The 15,782-nt window shown below is 49.6% G+C and overlaps 1 protein-coding gene across 10 annotated transcripts in view; it reads right to left on the reverse strand.

The window, feature by feature from the left end:
- Positions 1-15,782, reverse strand: part of CDK5RAP2 (CDK5 regulatory subunit associated protein 2) — a 161,664-nt gene that overhangs the window by 75,676 nt on the left and 70,206 nt on the right. For all 10 annotated transcript variants that reach the window (XM_026513859.4, XM_026513860.4, XM_048223047.2 and 7 more), the window contains 3 exons: positions 15,085-15,255; positions 11,376-11,516; positions 3,598-3,695 (listed from right to left, as the gene is read on the reverse strand). In XM_026513859.4, the coding sequence (XP_026369644.3) occupies positions 3,598-3,695; positions 11,376-11,516; positions 15,085-15,255 (410 nt within the window). The remainder of the gene's footprint in view (positions 1-3,597; positions 3,696-11,375; positions 11,517-15,084; positions 15,256-15,782) is intronic.

The raw sequence follows: 15,782 nt of genomic DNA on the forward strand, positions 1-15,782 counted from the left end.
GCAGAAAGGAAGTGAAAACAGAAAAGAAAGAGAGGGAGTTGATAAAGGAGGGAGGAAAGGTCTGATTTAGGGGCCAAGAGAACTCCAGCCCCACTCACAAACACAGGGTGGGATGGATTTTTATTTGGGGTGGGGAGTGCCAAGTCTCACCTCTGGGTCAGCGTGACACAGCATAGCCTGCACAGAGAGCCTGAGTGAGGCCAGCAACCCAGAATTCAGAAGAGGCCATGAAAATGCGCACCCCCCAGAATCTGCAGGAATCCTGGGGTGCTGTTCAACAGAACTTTCTGGAAGTTAGAAGTGTTCTGTATATGCACTAATATGGTAGCCTTTAGCTAAATGTGCCTACTGAGCAGCTGAAACGAAGCTAACATACTGAGGAACTGAATGGGTAATTTTTCTTAGTTCCGATATCAATAGTCCCCTGGCTAGTAGCTACTGACTTGGGGGGCCCAGACCCACCAAATGGGCTCTGGCAGGGATCTGAGCTGAGTGCACCCAGCTCTCAGAGGAACAGAGACCCAGCCAACATCTGAATAACATAAATGATGTTTCCCTGAACATCTCCGTGCCTAGAGCCTCTCACATTCAGGTTCATTTCTTAAGCCTGATTCCCAGCAGTGCAATTACTGGGTCAAAGTATATGAACATTTTTCAAGACCAGCAAAACACATTAACAAATCAGAAAGCCTCCTTTTTTAAATCCTGAGAAATACATCACTCCCTGTCCAGTGTCTGACCTATGGTTCCCTAAGAGGGTTCACCAACACCTTGAGACCGTCTGCAAAAATGTAAGACTATGTGGCTGTTTCTAAAGAGAGGAGGGCCCATGAGCTTTCATCAGATTTTCCAAAAGGGGTCCAGAGCCCCAAAATGGCTAGGAGCTACTGCTCCAAATGTCTGCGCTACAGACTCGAGCCCCACTCTCCTTCACAGATTGCTTCCAGCTCCATCCATCGAACCGCACATATAAATCAACATATATCGGAAGGAAAATAAACCATTATGTCTAATCTTCTATGCTCGCTGCTTTGACGACGGTTCACTGTGAAGCAGTCTTCTTGCGAGGGAAGGGGCCCTACTAGCAACTCGTACCTAGTTCCATTTCCAGGCAATCATAATGATCAATTTGTAAGGCTGATGGAAAACCTCACGGAGGTGTCACAGCACTCGCTTGGATGCAGCCGTGCTGCAGAGACACTTAGGCAGGGGGAGAAAAGGAGACTGTTTCAGCGAAGCTGCTGCGATTAGGGCTGAGGAAGGCTGACTGCTTCCCTCCCTCTTCCATTTTCTGACAGGGTGAAAAGTACACAGCTGCTGCTCCCGTGTCTGTCAGTTATGTCTCCCTAACTCCAGGGCCTTTTCAAGGTGTGAGGAGTTGGTAGAACAAAAGGTGTTCCAGCTAGAAAGAAACAAAAGCCCTGTGCATGCCTCCTGTGCCAGGCGGCGGGAGGAGGCGGCAGAAAGGAGGAGACGGAGGCACGCTCCGCGCGGCACCCCACGCAGCACCCCACCGCTAACTAGCACCATGACCTTGGGCAAGTCGGTCCAGCTGCCTGCGTCCTGCCCACCTTCCTCATCTGTGGAATGGGGATAACACCTGCCCTTCGGGACCGTTTCAAGGATTAACTCTCAAGAGTTCCATGGGCGAGCGTTTAGCATAAAGGCAAACACACACGAGACACTCCACGTGCATCACGTCCCTCCTTCCACTTATCCAAGCACCTCCCAAACAAAAGAGGACGCTCATGAGCCGAACGTTCCGATTCTCCGGAGTGATAGCAGGGATTCCCATCTGGGGACAACTTAACCTCCCACGAGAGACGTGGCACTATCTGGAGACGGTGATGGCCGTCGCGCTGGGGCAGGGGACGGCGCTTGCGGAATGCAGTAGCAAAAGCTGAGCCGCTGTTACGCACCCCGCCCGGCACAGGACCCAGAGAAGCTGCCTGGGACCTGGCCTGTCCCCACCCCTACCCCAGCTTCCCAGCTTCACTCGCCCCTCCCTGAGCAGAAATGCCGAGCAGCTAAGGCTTCTGGAAAAGGCTCATTTTTAGAGAGTGATGCCTACTCCCAGAATTTCATCAGCATGTTTCCGTTTTCTCTAAACTCACTTCAGATCAACAAATCTGACAATGATCCCCTATCTCAGAAGACTAGATGCAGGTTCCGGGGGGCGGAGGGGGCGCGGTCCTCATCCTCTCAACGCTTCCCACATGCCCACTCCACCCAGCCACGGTGACAGGCGCTGGGAAATGGAGCCGCTGAGGAGACAGGGCTCTGCCCTGAGGGGCGCATGGCCCTGACGAGGGGGCAGGCCGGTTACGGACAAGCACCCAAAGGGTGGCAGGAGCAGCTGTGAGGGCAGCCCAACAGTGACGACAGCCTCCTCACAAGGACAGCCCTCCAGATGAACTCTCCAGGCCTCTGGGAGATAACGGCAGGCTGTGGGGGGCCGTGCAAAGGTGAAGACCATTCCAGCCAGAGTGAAAGGCTTCAGAGAAGGAGCAGTGACGGGGGACAGTTTAACTTTTTATTCTGGAAATCTGTATAAACATACACAAATGAAGACAAGCTCCTACCTGAGCCCCTCCCCGTTTACCCACACCCCAGCCCTGACCACCAGGCAGCCATGGGTGCTCTTGTTCCATCAGTATCCCCACCCACCTCCTCTGCTTCTGTACGGTTTTGAAATGAACCCCAGAGCTTGTATCCTTGCACCTGCAACTAGCCCGGTGTGGAGAGGGAGGAGGTCGTAATGTGAGAAACCACCGAGGCCAAGCCTGCACTGGCAAACAGAGGCCCCAAGGGGCCCACTTGCCTGTGGACACAGAGCTAGGACAGAGCGAGGCCACTCGCCTCCAGTAGTCTCTCATCACCACACCTCACTGGCACCAGAGTATCTCAGCAATTCTGTAAAGACACAAGTCACTCCCGGACACAGAAACTTGCTTGAGTCCCTGTGTGCAGTCACTCACCACCTGTGTAACTTTGGACAAGTCACCTAACTCTCTCAGCGTTCGTGGCCTCATGGAACACAGGGATAACAATATTACCTCACAAAACAGCTGTGAGGATCTCATGAGATAATACACATGGAAGCACTTTCTTAATCTATAATACAGTACTATAAAAACAAGTAATTATTATTATGCTGTTTTTATCCTACGTTCATTAGGATAAAAAAATCAAACAATCTAAAAATTGGACAATTCTTATTTTTAAAGATTTATTTATTTATTTGAGAGAGAGAGAAAGTGCCTGGGGGGGCGGGGCAGAGGAAGAGGGAGAGAGAGAATCTCAAGCAGACCGCACTGAGCGCGGAGCCCGAGATGGGGCTCGACCTCATGACGCTGAGATCGTGACCTGAGCCAAAATCAAGAGTCAGATGCTCAACCAGCTGAGCCACCAGGTGCCCCAGAATCAGACAATTCTTAATATAAAACACGTTTATGAGATTTAAGGAAGGCAACCATCGTCCAAGCACTTTAGGTTTCCTAAGCAAATGGAGAAGGCTTTGCTGCCTCAGACACCAACCATATTTATTCACAATACACGTGTCTGCATACGTGTATGATGTCTAAACAGTAACCTTACCTGTCTGGGTCCTGCAGAGATTTTACCAGATGAGTATAGATGTCCTGCTCCTTCTTTAAGACCTGAATCAGCTCTTCATAGTCTAATTGCTGCTTTTCCTGGAAATGACAATGGGATATCTGACATGAAGGGAAGAATTTTAAAAGAGTACATCCTGACATTATGCAAACATATGTGGGTAGTTTATAAATCCAGACGGAGGTGATCCCCGGTGCCAGGCCCTGGCTCAGGCCACAGTCAGAGAGCACCACCTGCAGGAAGAGTGGGGGAATGACTGTCACCATGTCCCTCGGAATAAAGCTGAGAGCTGCGCATCCCATACTGAACAGCAGCTATAAATGGAACATCGTTGCTGCCCGACACAGCCGTCGTGAACCTGTCACCCCTCAGCGCTGCTGGTCATCGCTTTCTCAACACTACAAACAGCGCCTTTCCACACTTGCTCTTGCTCCAAAGACGAGAAGTTCACCAACCCAAACCTGGTATTAGGGACAAGGGACTTAAGACTGAAATAGAAAGGGGCGCCTGGGTGGCACAGCGGTTAAGCGTCTGCCTTCGGCTCAGGGCGTGATCCCGGAGTTCTGGGATCGAGCCCCACGTCAGGCTCTTCCGCTATGAGCCTGCTTCTTCCTCTCCCACTCCCCCTGCTTGTGTTCCCTCTCTCGCTGGCTGTCTCTCTCTCTGTCGAATAAATAAATAAAATCTTTAAAAAAAAAAAAAAAAAAGACTGAAATAGAAAAGGTCAAGTGAGCCACGCTCTAAAGGCATCCCAAACAGAATGATGACAAAGGGAGCTGAGATGGATCTCTGCTACTTACCAGCCATGGGACCTGAGGCGACCAGCTAAAACCAGGGGGTGAAAGCCTGAAGAATATCAGGGTATTTACATAGACTCAAGACACCTCAAAATACTGATTAATGACAGGAAAAAGGAGGAACTGTAGAGTCAAGACACCCAGTGAACGCCACCTTCATAAAGTTATCGAAGTCCACATGGCCAGCAATGAGGCAAATCTAAATCGTGTACCATCAGACAGGACACAGTGAGAGGACATTCCTGCCCACGACACCTACCTAAACCCGATCAACCAGGCCACGTCAGACAAACCGCAGCTGAAGGACACCCTACAATATGATTGGCTCGGACACTTCGAAAGTATGAAGGGCACGAACGTCAAGGAAAGGCTGAGAAACTATTCCGGTCTGAAGACTAAAGAATCAAGACAAAGCAGCAGGTGATCCTGAATCGGGGCCTCTGGCTACGAAGGGCTTTGTGGGACGAGCGGGGGAACACCAGCCAGTCTGAGGATCAGAAGGCAGTGAAGAGTCCGCTCATTCCCCGCTCCTGATGGCTGCGCTGGGTTACACAGGACAGTGTCCCTGCTTCTAGGAAGTACACACTGAAGTGTTCAGAGGTGACAGGACTTACGCTCAGATGCCTCGGGAAAAGTGAAACCCTTGATTCTTGAAATGTGCCTATAAAGGTGAAATTATTTCAAAATAAGAAAAGAACGTGAAAATAAATAGTTAACGTGGAGCGTATCTGGCACAGTGTCCTGCATGGACTAGATGCTCCCCAAATGCTGGGGGGAGTGAATGGGGAGTCACGCGCTGAGAGCAGCCCCTTGTATTTCACGCTGACCTAGGCTTTGTCCTAGAGTTAAGATGCGACCTAGGACAGGGGTTCTTAGCCCTACTGAAATTGCCGGAATACTATCGCTGCTCAAACCACAGCAGTGTGAGTGTTTTCCTGTGACCGGGTCACCCAAAGAAACAGTTACTGTGTGTTACAGGTATCTCAAGGATCTTAAAATACTGATTCTTATCGAACGACAGCAGACTACACTCGCCACGCGATCTTGAGGTTGAACGCGTTAAGAAGCACCACTTCCAAAGCATATTTTTAAATATTCCGATGACCAAATTTCAAAGTAACTGGTTTCCTTTATAATCCTGTGCATGTGTTTTATGCATTTAAATCCTTTTCCAGGGAAGAGATCCCCGGCTTCAGCAGACTAGCTCGGGGATGCAAGGGGCAAGAAAAGGTCATGCACCCCTGACCTGCAGGAACGCTGCTATGCTTCTAGCCCTAACGAAACAGGGCATCACCTGCTAATGAAGGGTTGCAAATGCTAACCCACCAGTCTGGTCATGATAAGTTAGCTACCCAGACTGCTAGAAATGTCAGGCCCTTTAGTAAATCATGCCACATGTCACTGGCACAAGGAGCTCCCATATGCCTCTTATGCACAGTGACAGTGTCATGTGGGATTCTCTCAGCTCCCACCTGTACACACCATGTGTGTCGACAGAGGGTCCCAGAGAAGAGCCCGGGGAAGAATTTAACGGGCTAACAAGACAATGTCAGCCACCATGCTCAGTGCTCCCTGGGCTTTTTCTCATTGAGTCCTCACAACAACCCAAGGAGCTTAGGTGTTACCTTTCCCCCCTCATTTCCGTGATGAGGGAACCGTGGCACAGAGGGCCACCAGCAGGCCCGAGGTCAGGGGGAGAGGCAGGGCGTGGACCCAGGCAGTCAGGCTCTGCGGCCCGTGCTCTCCAGTCCACCCATCAATGCTCCATAGTGGATGCAAAGCACTGGGGCGCTTGACAGGGTCACGCTGTCCCTGTCAACCATGTAAAAGGCAGCCAAAAATGAGGAAGAAAATAAATAAAAAAAAACCTACTATTCTTGAGCACCTACCATGAAGGGCAGTGACGGTTAAGAGTGTGTGACCTCACAGACTGTGTGACCTTGAGCAAGTTCCTCAACCTCTCTGTTTCAGTATCTGCGCCTATTCACGAAGGTAATGGTTCTACACAGCTTAGAGGGCTGTGACGGAGATCCAACCAGTTCATCTGTACGACGTTCTCACAGTGCTGCCTGGCACTAAGTAAACACTTGGTAGATGTCAGCCGTAACTTCTATTCCTATGTCCTGCGGCTTTGCTGGGTGCTTTACCCATATCCTCTCTAACTGAAACCGGGGAGGTGTATTAATCTTCCCATTTTTCAGATGAAGAAACTGATTCTCTGAGAAGAGAATATCTGTTTGAGTCCATCCAGCTAATAAGTGGCAGTCAGAATGTGTGCTTAGGTATGTAACTTCAAAGCCAGTCAAGAAGGGCTAGGAAAAGCAACGGGTAAATATGGACTTCTGTTGGACGGAGTAGACTCCAGATGTGGAATGCGTGTGCCCAGTGAAACAGTCCTGACTCCGTGGCCCCTGTATCTTAACGGGATGGCGGTGGGCTGGGCCCCAGAGGACTGCCCTGCAAGGCCAGGGCCCAAAAGCGTGGCTCGGTTCCCTTCTACCCTTCTTGCCAACAGCACTTCCGAACCTGCTCTCCTAAGCCCCTACCCTCCACCTGCCAGCTGACCACACCTGCTCTTCCTTCTCAGTGCAACGAAGAAACCCTCCATCCGCGCTTCGGGGGGGACACTCCTCCCCCTCTGCAGGGACCATCACTCCCCCCTCCCCACTGACACACTCCCAGCACCTTATAGGGTCTGCTTAAGGCCGAATTCTCACCAGGAAGCCTTCCCTGACTGAGGAAAATGCCCTCTTCCGGCCCCCGTGGCACTCTGGTTCACTTGCGCCCCAGCGCTAGCGTACCGACCACCTGCTGACAGGTCCGAGGGCCCCGTGTGGGCAGCCCCGTCCCGAGCCAGGCACAGGGCCCGGCGCAGACCAGATGCCATCGCAGACACTTGCTGACCTGACAATTAGCCAGGTAAGAGGAAACACAGCAACCAACGTGCATCTTAAAAGCAGAGATGCCTGTGGATATTTTGCATAATGGAAGTCAGAGTGAGTCAACGTCTTCCTAGAAGCAAATAGCTCACCCATGTTAAATAAATGAACTCTTCAGAGCCATTTGGGTCCCATTTCATCAATCACCTATTCCCCTGCGTTGAATCATGCCCCATTAGAATGAAGTCATTTGGCTCCCTCAGCAGAGCTGACAAACCAGTAGATCTCCTCGGCGCAGAGGCAGTGGGCCAGGCTGCCCCAAGGGGAGCGACAAGGAGCACATGCTCGGCAGACACAAGCCACCCCCTCCCTCCCTCCTGCCCCTCCCCCCAAACAAGAAACAACCCAGGCAGGGGGCCTCTCACCCCAAAGAGGACCTTGACCGCCACACACCTACCTGTGTCTGGCTCCGCAGTTTGCTCTCCACCGCCCTGGGCACGACCACCCAGCTCACCACCATTCCCGTGTCATCTGAAAACTGTCCCTAAAACATGGGCAGGACCCTGGAAGACCCTTCTCTCAGTGAGCCAGCCCCTGGGACCCACACTAAAGCAGTACGATTCTCTCTCCAGGTTCAGAGATTTCCATTGAGAAACCACAAGTCTGGGACACTGGGTGTACGTCACATCAAACACGGAGCCCTAGAGTCTAGGACTTCTGTCCATGAGGCTGCCACAGTTTCACCCTCTCCGAGACATGGCTACTCAGCTCTCCCCGGGCACCTGGGAGAGCCCCCAGCACACTCCCAATAAACACCCCCTTTCACCGTTGTTGCTGTGACCACACGACTCAATATTGGATCCTACAGCTTCCAACCGGAAGAGCCTGAACTAATAACTAATGCACTGGATTATTTCCAATCCTATCAGGAGGTAAGCATGCAATTCCCTATTCACAGATCAGGAAGGTGGGTTCCGGAGAGATCCAGTCACCTGCCCAAGGTGGCAGAGATAGAAAGAAGAAGAACTGATATTCCAACACCAAGTCCAGAGCATTCCCTACTCTGCAAAGCTTCCTTAATGACTTGAAGGAAACACATGTAATGTGCAGACCACAATCTGAAGAGATAGCAGATATGTAAAGAGAAAGCTTAACGGCTCACTTCTTGGTAAGCAGGGCAATTTAGTGGCCTGGTAGATGGATGGTCTCTCCTTTGGTAGCTATGTCACAGCTCGGCAACAAAGACATTTATTTTAATACTTGGGAAAATCAGCAGTAATGTCCCAACCATGTCAATAGCCAGGCTATAAATCTCTGGCTGCAGCAAGTCAAATACGGTCAGTGTGCTTTCCTCCCAGTTCTTCAATTCCCTGATCATCCAGCATTAATTCTCAGGATCCCACAGTGATTAGAGGCAAAAGAGACTGCCCCGAGTCCACGGAGACTTCATCACAGCCTCAAGGTTCTTTGTAGAAACGGGCAGAGGATAAACCCTAAATCAACACAAAGTGGCCAAGGGCACAGCAGGAGAAATCCACAGTTTCTACAGAGAAAGAACTACAGTACACCTTTCGGGGGCGGGGGGGAGAAAACCATAGGCTGCAAGAGTTAGGACTGTGTAGATGGGCACCTAGAAATTCATAACTCCAAAACTGTCATTTATAATTCTTTATCCACAATTTGCAATTAGTCTTGCAGAACAGAATTAAAGCCTTTGCTAAATTACTCGGGCATTTTGCACAGTAATTGAAACATCACCAGCATCTAAATGTAACCGAAAATGGTATGCCTTTTTACATGTGGTTCTGTGAAGTGCAGACAGCGCCCAGTGCGAGAAACCAAAAAAGTGGTAGCTGATCAAACTGGTGAGATTAAACTGTAAAACACTCCGCCTGTTCAACAAATCGACAAACATTTTGTTCAACACTTACACACATTTTAGATTTTTTTTTTTTTTATTTATTTATTTGACAGAGAGAGAGACAGCCAGCGAGAGAGGGAACACAAGCAGGGGGAGCCGGAGAGGAAGAAGCAGGCTCATAGCGGAGGAGCCTGATGTGGGGCTCGATCCCGGAACGCCGGGATCACGCCCTGAGCCGAAGGCAGGCGCTTAACCGCTGCGCCACCCAGGCGCCCCAACACTTACACACATTTTATATGACGAAAACGGGATTCAAAATAGCAAGGTTTGATGAAATGCACTCAAAACGGTGAAGATCTGTCCTCCTAAAAACACCTTGATGGGCTGTTCTCTTGTTTCAAAACACTGAACTGTGCCTTATTACATGGTTCGTTTGGGTTTGTTTTTAGATTTTATTTATTTATTAGAGAGAAAGTGTGAGCGGGGGAGGGGCAGAATGGGAGGAAGAGGGAGAGAATCTCAAGCAGACTCGGCGCTGAGCATGGAGCCCCATGTGGGACTCCATCTCATGACCCTGAGATCACGACCTGAGCCAAAACAAGAGTCGGATGCTTAACCAACCGAGTCACCAAGGTGCCCCAGGTTAGTGTGCATCTTAACACCCCTCTGAATCTGGTCAAAATCAAGTAACTGTATGCAAGCTTGACTCACAAAATATTAGCCCTCTGAGATTTTAGTTATTGGATGTGCCCGACATCGCCCAAGGGGTGACAGAGCCAAGAGAAAAATCCTGGCCTCCAGACTTCTGGCCCAGCCCAAGGGTTCTACTACTCTATGCTGACACTTTCATTCAAGAGAAACGGCAAAATGCAAGCCCACGAATGGTTGGAGTTAAGAAAAAGTCCCCGCTTTCAGCCACTGACGCCCCTGGACCAGGGCTGACGCCGAGCTGGCCCACAGTGCAACGGCTACTACTGGCTGCCACACTACTGGACGCCAGCCGTAAAATGACCCCTGACCCATCCTCGCCAACCTCCCCCGTGGCCCCAGCCCGTCCCCGTACACCTTGGGGACCTCAGGGACCTCAGGGACCTCTCCAAGAGCCGGTAACTAGACGGCTGGTCTCTGGCACGAAAGCAAGACTCCAGCCCTACCACCTGAGTCTGTTCCGATGGCTATGACCGTGCGGCACCAGTTGTTAATTATTTTGAGAATCACCCTTCACAAAACCACAAGTCATGATCAGAGCCATTCATCAAAGAACTAATTTGCGTAAGAGAGTTCTCCGTCTTCTGAATGTATGAACTTAATTAAAGCCAGGTTTAAAAAAACAAAACTTGGCCTACGATGAGCTCCCTTCCTTCCCCATATCTGGCTGCCAAGTTGCATTATATGCAAGCTGGGGAGGGGGCGGGGTTCAGAACAATCTGTATGCATCTCTCACAAACCAATCTAATCATTCATTCACTCAACAAACGCTTATGTACTAGGCCAAGGACTGGGCTCAGCATGGGGATTTCAACACGAATCCCAGTTCCACACCCCGAGGTGCCCATCCCTGGTGTGCAGCGGCTCGGGCGAGGGGCAGCAGGAAGGCGGATCCTACGTCAGCGCGAGGTTGGGCGTGCAAAGTGCTGTGTACCAGGGAGGAAGAGAAGTCACTAGCAAGCAGGCTCAGGGAAGGGGACACCAGAGGGGCGCTTTCAGGGATGCTCAGGCGTCACCCAGTAAACAAGGAGAGAAAAGCCGTTCCAGGAAGATGGCACAGCACGTGCAAAGGCACGGGCAGAGGTGCAGACACGGCGTTTTCAGCAATCTGCAAGGAGTCAGCTGTAGCTAGAGATGCCGGACAGCGACCTGCGGCCACTCCAGGAAGGGCCTGCTGGGCCAGTTTTTGTGTGTAGCTGAATAGGAAAATTTTCTTAACATAGAAATGACATACACAGAGATTACACAGTTGAGAGGTGAACCCTGGGACAGCAAATACGAGGCTCGCCTCTAATGAGCAGTGACTTACCCATTTCCTGTGTGGTACAAATACCAGGGCTCAGCCCAAGGATACCCATCTATAAGGCGGACAGACTAGGAACCCTCCTCCTACCTCTTATAAGCTCGACCGTGGGCAGGAAGGCATTGGAGGGGCTCTAGGTAAGAGGAGTTATCACACACGTGTCAGAAGGAACATGAATTCACCCGCAGACGTCCAAGTCCGGTCAAGCTTACCTCCGAGAAGATGCAGTTGCCGCCTGGTGACCGCTGCAAAGAGCACTTTGCTGGTAAGCCCTCAGTCCTGACCCCGAGCTCCCCGCCGGTCTGTGAAGGACGACTGTGCTGTACCGCTTCCGGACCTTTTTCACTGAATTTCTAAGGAAAACAAAACAAACCATGAGGAAGTTCTCAACAAGAGAAAATATATTAACAGATTGTCCAAAACTCTTTAAGGGAAAATATTTTATTTTTTCTTCCCATTATTTTCCTCGAAAAAAATTTCCATCATCCAAATATTAGGCGATTACAAACCTAAAGCAAGCGCATCAGTTATTTCCCACCAGGAGAAAAGCAGCCCGCGGCCAGGGCGTAGGCAGGGGTGGTGGCAGTCACTATAACGCGCCCTTCTCCCCACCACTCAGAAGGCCGCCCGGCGGGCACAGAGAGCCAAGCCCAAGCCCTGGTCCCAGGGGATGGGGTTCCCATCCTGGGTCCCCCTTGACCAGCTGTGATCTCTGGGTCTGTTTCCTATCCTACAGGGTCACTGTGGTGACTAGAGGAATTGTATACTGCAACCCAACAAAACCCAGTCTCTCTCGAAACATCACAGACTTGACAAAACTTGAACCATCTATATCTACGAGGAGATTTGACTCCTAGGAAGAAAGGCTGTGAATGTTGTTTTGGGGTCTGGTCGCATGTGAAAGGGTCCTTCGTGAGGATGCACCTCACTGAGCCCTTCCGAAGATGTGGCATTCAACAACACGACAGGACTGGAGACCCTCTCTCTGGTCTTTTGGCCATTCAAGCGTAGAATCTATTCCTAACTATTTAAAACCTAGTAACTCCTTAACGAGGTCTCTGTCTACTCTAGGTCAGAAATTAAGGGCAAGAACCATATCTTATTCGTAAGTACCTATCAGAATTACTTCATCGTGTCAAATGTTTTAGATGAGCACAAACACGAAAGAAACAGAAGCAACTTTTTATAAAAACCTATTAGACTATAAACAGGAAAAACTAGAAACCAAATAACCAACACGGACTTTCCAGAATCGCCATAATACAGCTGTGCTTGACTCACACTTTTCATTTTCCTTTTCTAAAAGCCCAAATACATATACACATTGTTTAACAAACAGTCCGCACGGCTTACATGGAAACAACACTGCCCTCTTCCCCCACACTTCTCACTTCTGGGTCCCACTCCCAGGAAAAAACAACTTACAACTCCTCGGCCTCTTCTGCTATTTACATTACATTACTACTCTCACACTGCCTGACGACTTTTTGTTTAAGTAGGCTCCCTGCCCAGCCCAACACAGGGCTTGAACTCACAACCCTGAGATCATGACCTGAGCCAAGATCAAGAGTCCGATGCTCAACCCACCGAGCCACCGAAGCATCCCACCGACTTCTTAAGATAAGATTTATCTCTTGGCTCCTACCATAGAGGTTTAAGGATTTAGCTCTTAGAGTATCTACCCCCCCAGCACTTATCCTGACAGTTACAACACAATTTCAGTTCCATCGACAGTCCGCATTTACACTATTAGGACCACACAAACGCTGTGCATGACTCACCCGTCCGGCCTTCTGTGGTCGTATTTCCTTTCGTGTTCGTTTCTTTGCTTTCCTTGGAATCAGTAACAACTGCTTTGTTCTATTTCTTCACTTAGTTCATAAAACTAAATTAGGTACTTAATGTAGATTTATCTCTAAACTCTCTAAAAGAACTTTAAAGTGCCTCTAGATGGAGCCAGAGACATCAGGTAAATGATGGGTTCCATTTCCATCTCTTGGGAGAAATCCCAACTGAGGCCCTGTCTCAAGAGTTCAAATACAAGCTCTCTGCATCCTGGGCATTCCCGTCACCGCACCCCAAGAGAATGCCCTACTTGTTGGATCCCATGTCTCTCCTTTGGGGCCTCTTCCTCATTTGTATGGGATCACTGTTCAGGAGTTTTCTGCAGGGGGTCCCTGGCAGGCAGAGGATTTTAGGCATGGAATGTCAGAAAACAGCTTTGTTTGCCCTCACTCTTGCTGCCGGCTCAGCTGAGTACAGAATGCTGGGCTGGACATCACTCTTCGTCAGCAATCTGGAAGCCCTGCTCTCCTGCCTTCTGGCCTCCAGTATTGTTGTTGAGAATTCTGATGTCATTCTGGCTCTGGGTCCTTTGCACCTTGCTCTAGAACCTTTCAGATCCTCTCTTTATCCTCGTGTGCTGCAATTTCACAAGGCCGCGCCTTGGGGCGTGGGCGTCTCACCATTACTTGCGCTAGAAACAGAGGGACACTTTCAACACACAGGTGTCCGTCCCTCCACTCTGCAGTGCTCCTACTGCTTTGAGGGTTCCCTTCCCTCTGCTCTGCCTGCCCCATCTCTCGGGACCTCCTGTCAGTCACATCTTGGAACTCCTGAGTCAGGCCTCTCCCTCTCATATCCTCACCTGTTTGTTTCTCTGTCGGGTTCTATTTTCTGGAAGGCTCACTCAACTTTATCTTCTGGTGTTTCTAACTCTCCTGTTAAACTCCTTATATCTGTAATCATACTTCTCATTTCCAATAGTTCATTCTTCTTTTCCAAATATCTTTTTTTAAATCAGATCCTGATCTTAGTTCTTATCTAAAGATGTTACAGTATTGAGTTCTTTTAAAGCTGTCTGGTTGCTTCTCATCCCTCCATTTCCATGGCCTCTATATAGCCTTGTTCTGTCTGTCTTTCCTCTTACACACTTTTCCCCTGTTTGGGGAGCTCAGGCCATCCACCCACCTTTAGAGGGAAAAGTGTTCAGAAGCTCTGAGTGTGGAAAGAGCACATCGATGGCAGGCTCACTGAGAGAGGACCGGTGGGGCCATGCTTGTTCTGTTGGAAGACACCCAACTGTCTTTTCTCGCCTCGGACTCTCAATGTTGGGGATGCACACTTCAGTCCCGTTTTCATTCAAGAGACCCACTCCTGCCTTCAGGTGCATCTGGTAACCCCCCAGGCCAGAGCTTCTCTGGTTTAAGGTCACCAGAGAGGAAACCACCCCCATCTCCTGCTAGTGAAGAGAACAAAGTCACCTAACGGCCCAGCATTCCAGCCAAATCTCCTGGTTACAAAGAGACCAGGTCCCTCCACTGCCTGCTGAGCCTCTCTGGGTTCTGTAGGATACACCAGCTTGCTCCTTGTTGGCTTTTCACCCCAAAGGCATGGAGCAGAGGGCTTGTATCTTTCACCCCCCCACTGTCACTTCTACAAGGCTCCAAGGAAGCAGAGCTAAATACCCGTGTTGACTCCACCATGGTTACCTGTTAGCCTGCACTAAATCAACACTTCACTACATGATCAAACAGGAAGGGTATTCCAAGACCAAACGGGGACAGTTAGAGGAACAGCACGGAGGGGTGAGAGGGCCCGGCGCGCCACAGAGCAGCACACACAGCAGAAGCACCTCGGTGAAGCGGGCTGGGCCCTAGGGCGGAACAGGCCAGGGCCTCCATCGGGCTCTACTGAGGACGGGTCATACGACCCAGAACAAGTTCCTTCCCTTCTTGCTGGTGGCTGACGCCCAAAGGACATAAAGGAAGCTCTGAAGTGCTCTGACATAAAGTGGGGAAGACCATCATCGTTTTTGCCAGCCTTATTTTTATATAAATGCTTCTGCAAAAGAGTTTTTAAAGAAAACAGCCTATGCCAAGTCAACAGATCCAAATACAAAAGAAAAAGAAGTTACGGTACCTGAAGCAACAAGTCCTTTGGATCGATGCTTCCTGTCAGACTTCTGATCAGTTGCTCTTGACTGTGCAGTTTTTTATTACTTTCACTCAAAAGACTCTTGTAACGATTCTCCACGGCTTTCTCTCTTTCATTCACTTCATCGCGTAGTTTCTCAACTTCATTTCTAAGGTCCTACCGGAAGAAAAAGAAAAAATAGAACTTACTTGACAAACACTTCAAGATGACCATCTCTCAGCTGCTTAGCGCTCGCTATATGACAGCAACCTAACAGACGTATTTCACCCATGTGCTCTTCCTTCTCTTTTAAAGTCTGATGAAAACCAGCTTTAAGAATGAACTGAAATCTGGCAAAAGCTTTATGCATGGATATTTATTGCAACATTACTTACAATACTGAAAAACCAGAAAGAAACTAAATATCCAACAACAGGGAATTAATTATTTTTTCAAAAATAAGGAATTAATTTTAAAAAGAGTATGGCATTTTTAAAAAATGCATAATTATGGGACGCCTGGGTGGCTCAGTCGGTTAAGCACCTGACGCTAGAATCTTTCCGCTTCGGCTCAGGTTTTCAGCTGAGATCATGATCTCAGGGTCCTGGGACTGAGCTCCATGTCGGGCTCGGCGCTCAGCTGAGCGAGAGTCTGCTTGTCCCTCTCCCTCTGCTGCCCCCCCCCCGCCGCCTCAGCACACTCTT

This window comes from Ursus arctos, unplaced genomic scaffold (genome assembly GCF_023065955.2).
Source record: "Ursus arctos isolate Adak ecotype North America unplaced genomic scaffold, UrsArc2.0 scaffold_18, whole genome shotgun sequence".
Taxonomy (NCBI): Eukaryota; Metazoa; Chordata; class Mammalia; order Carnivora; family Ursidae; genus Ursus; species Ursus arctos.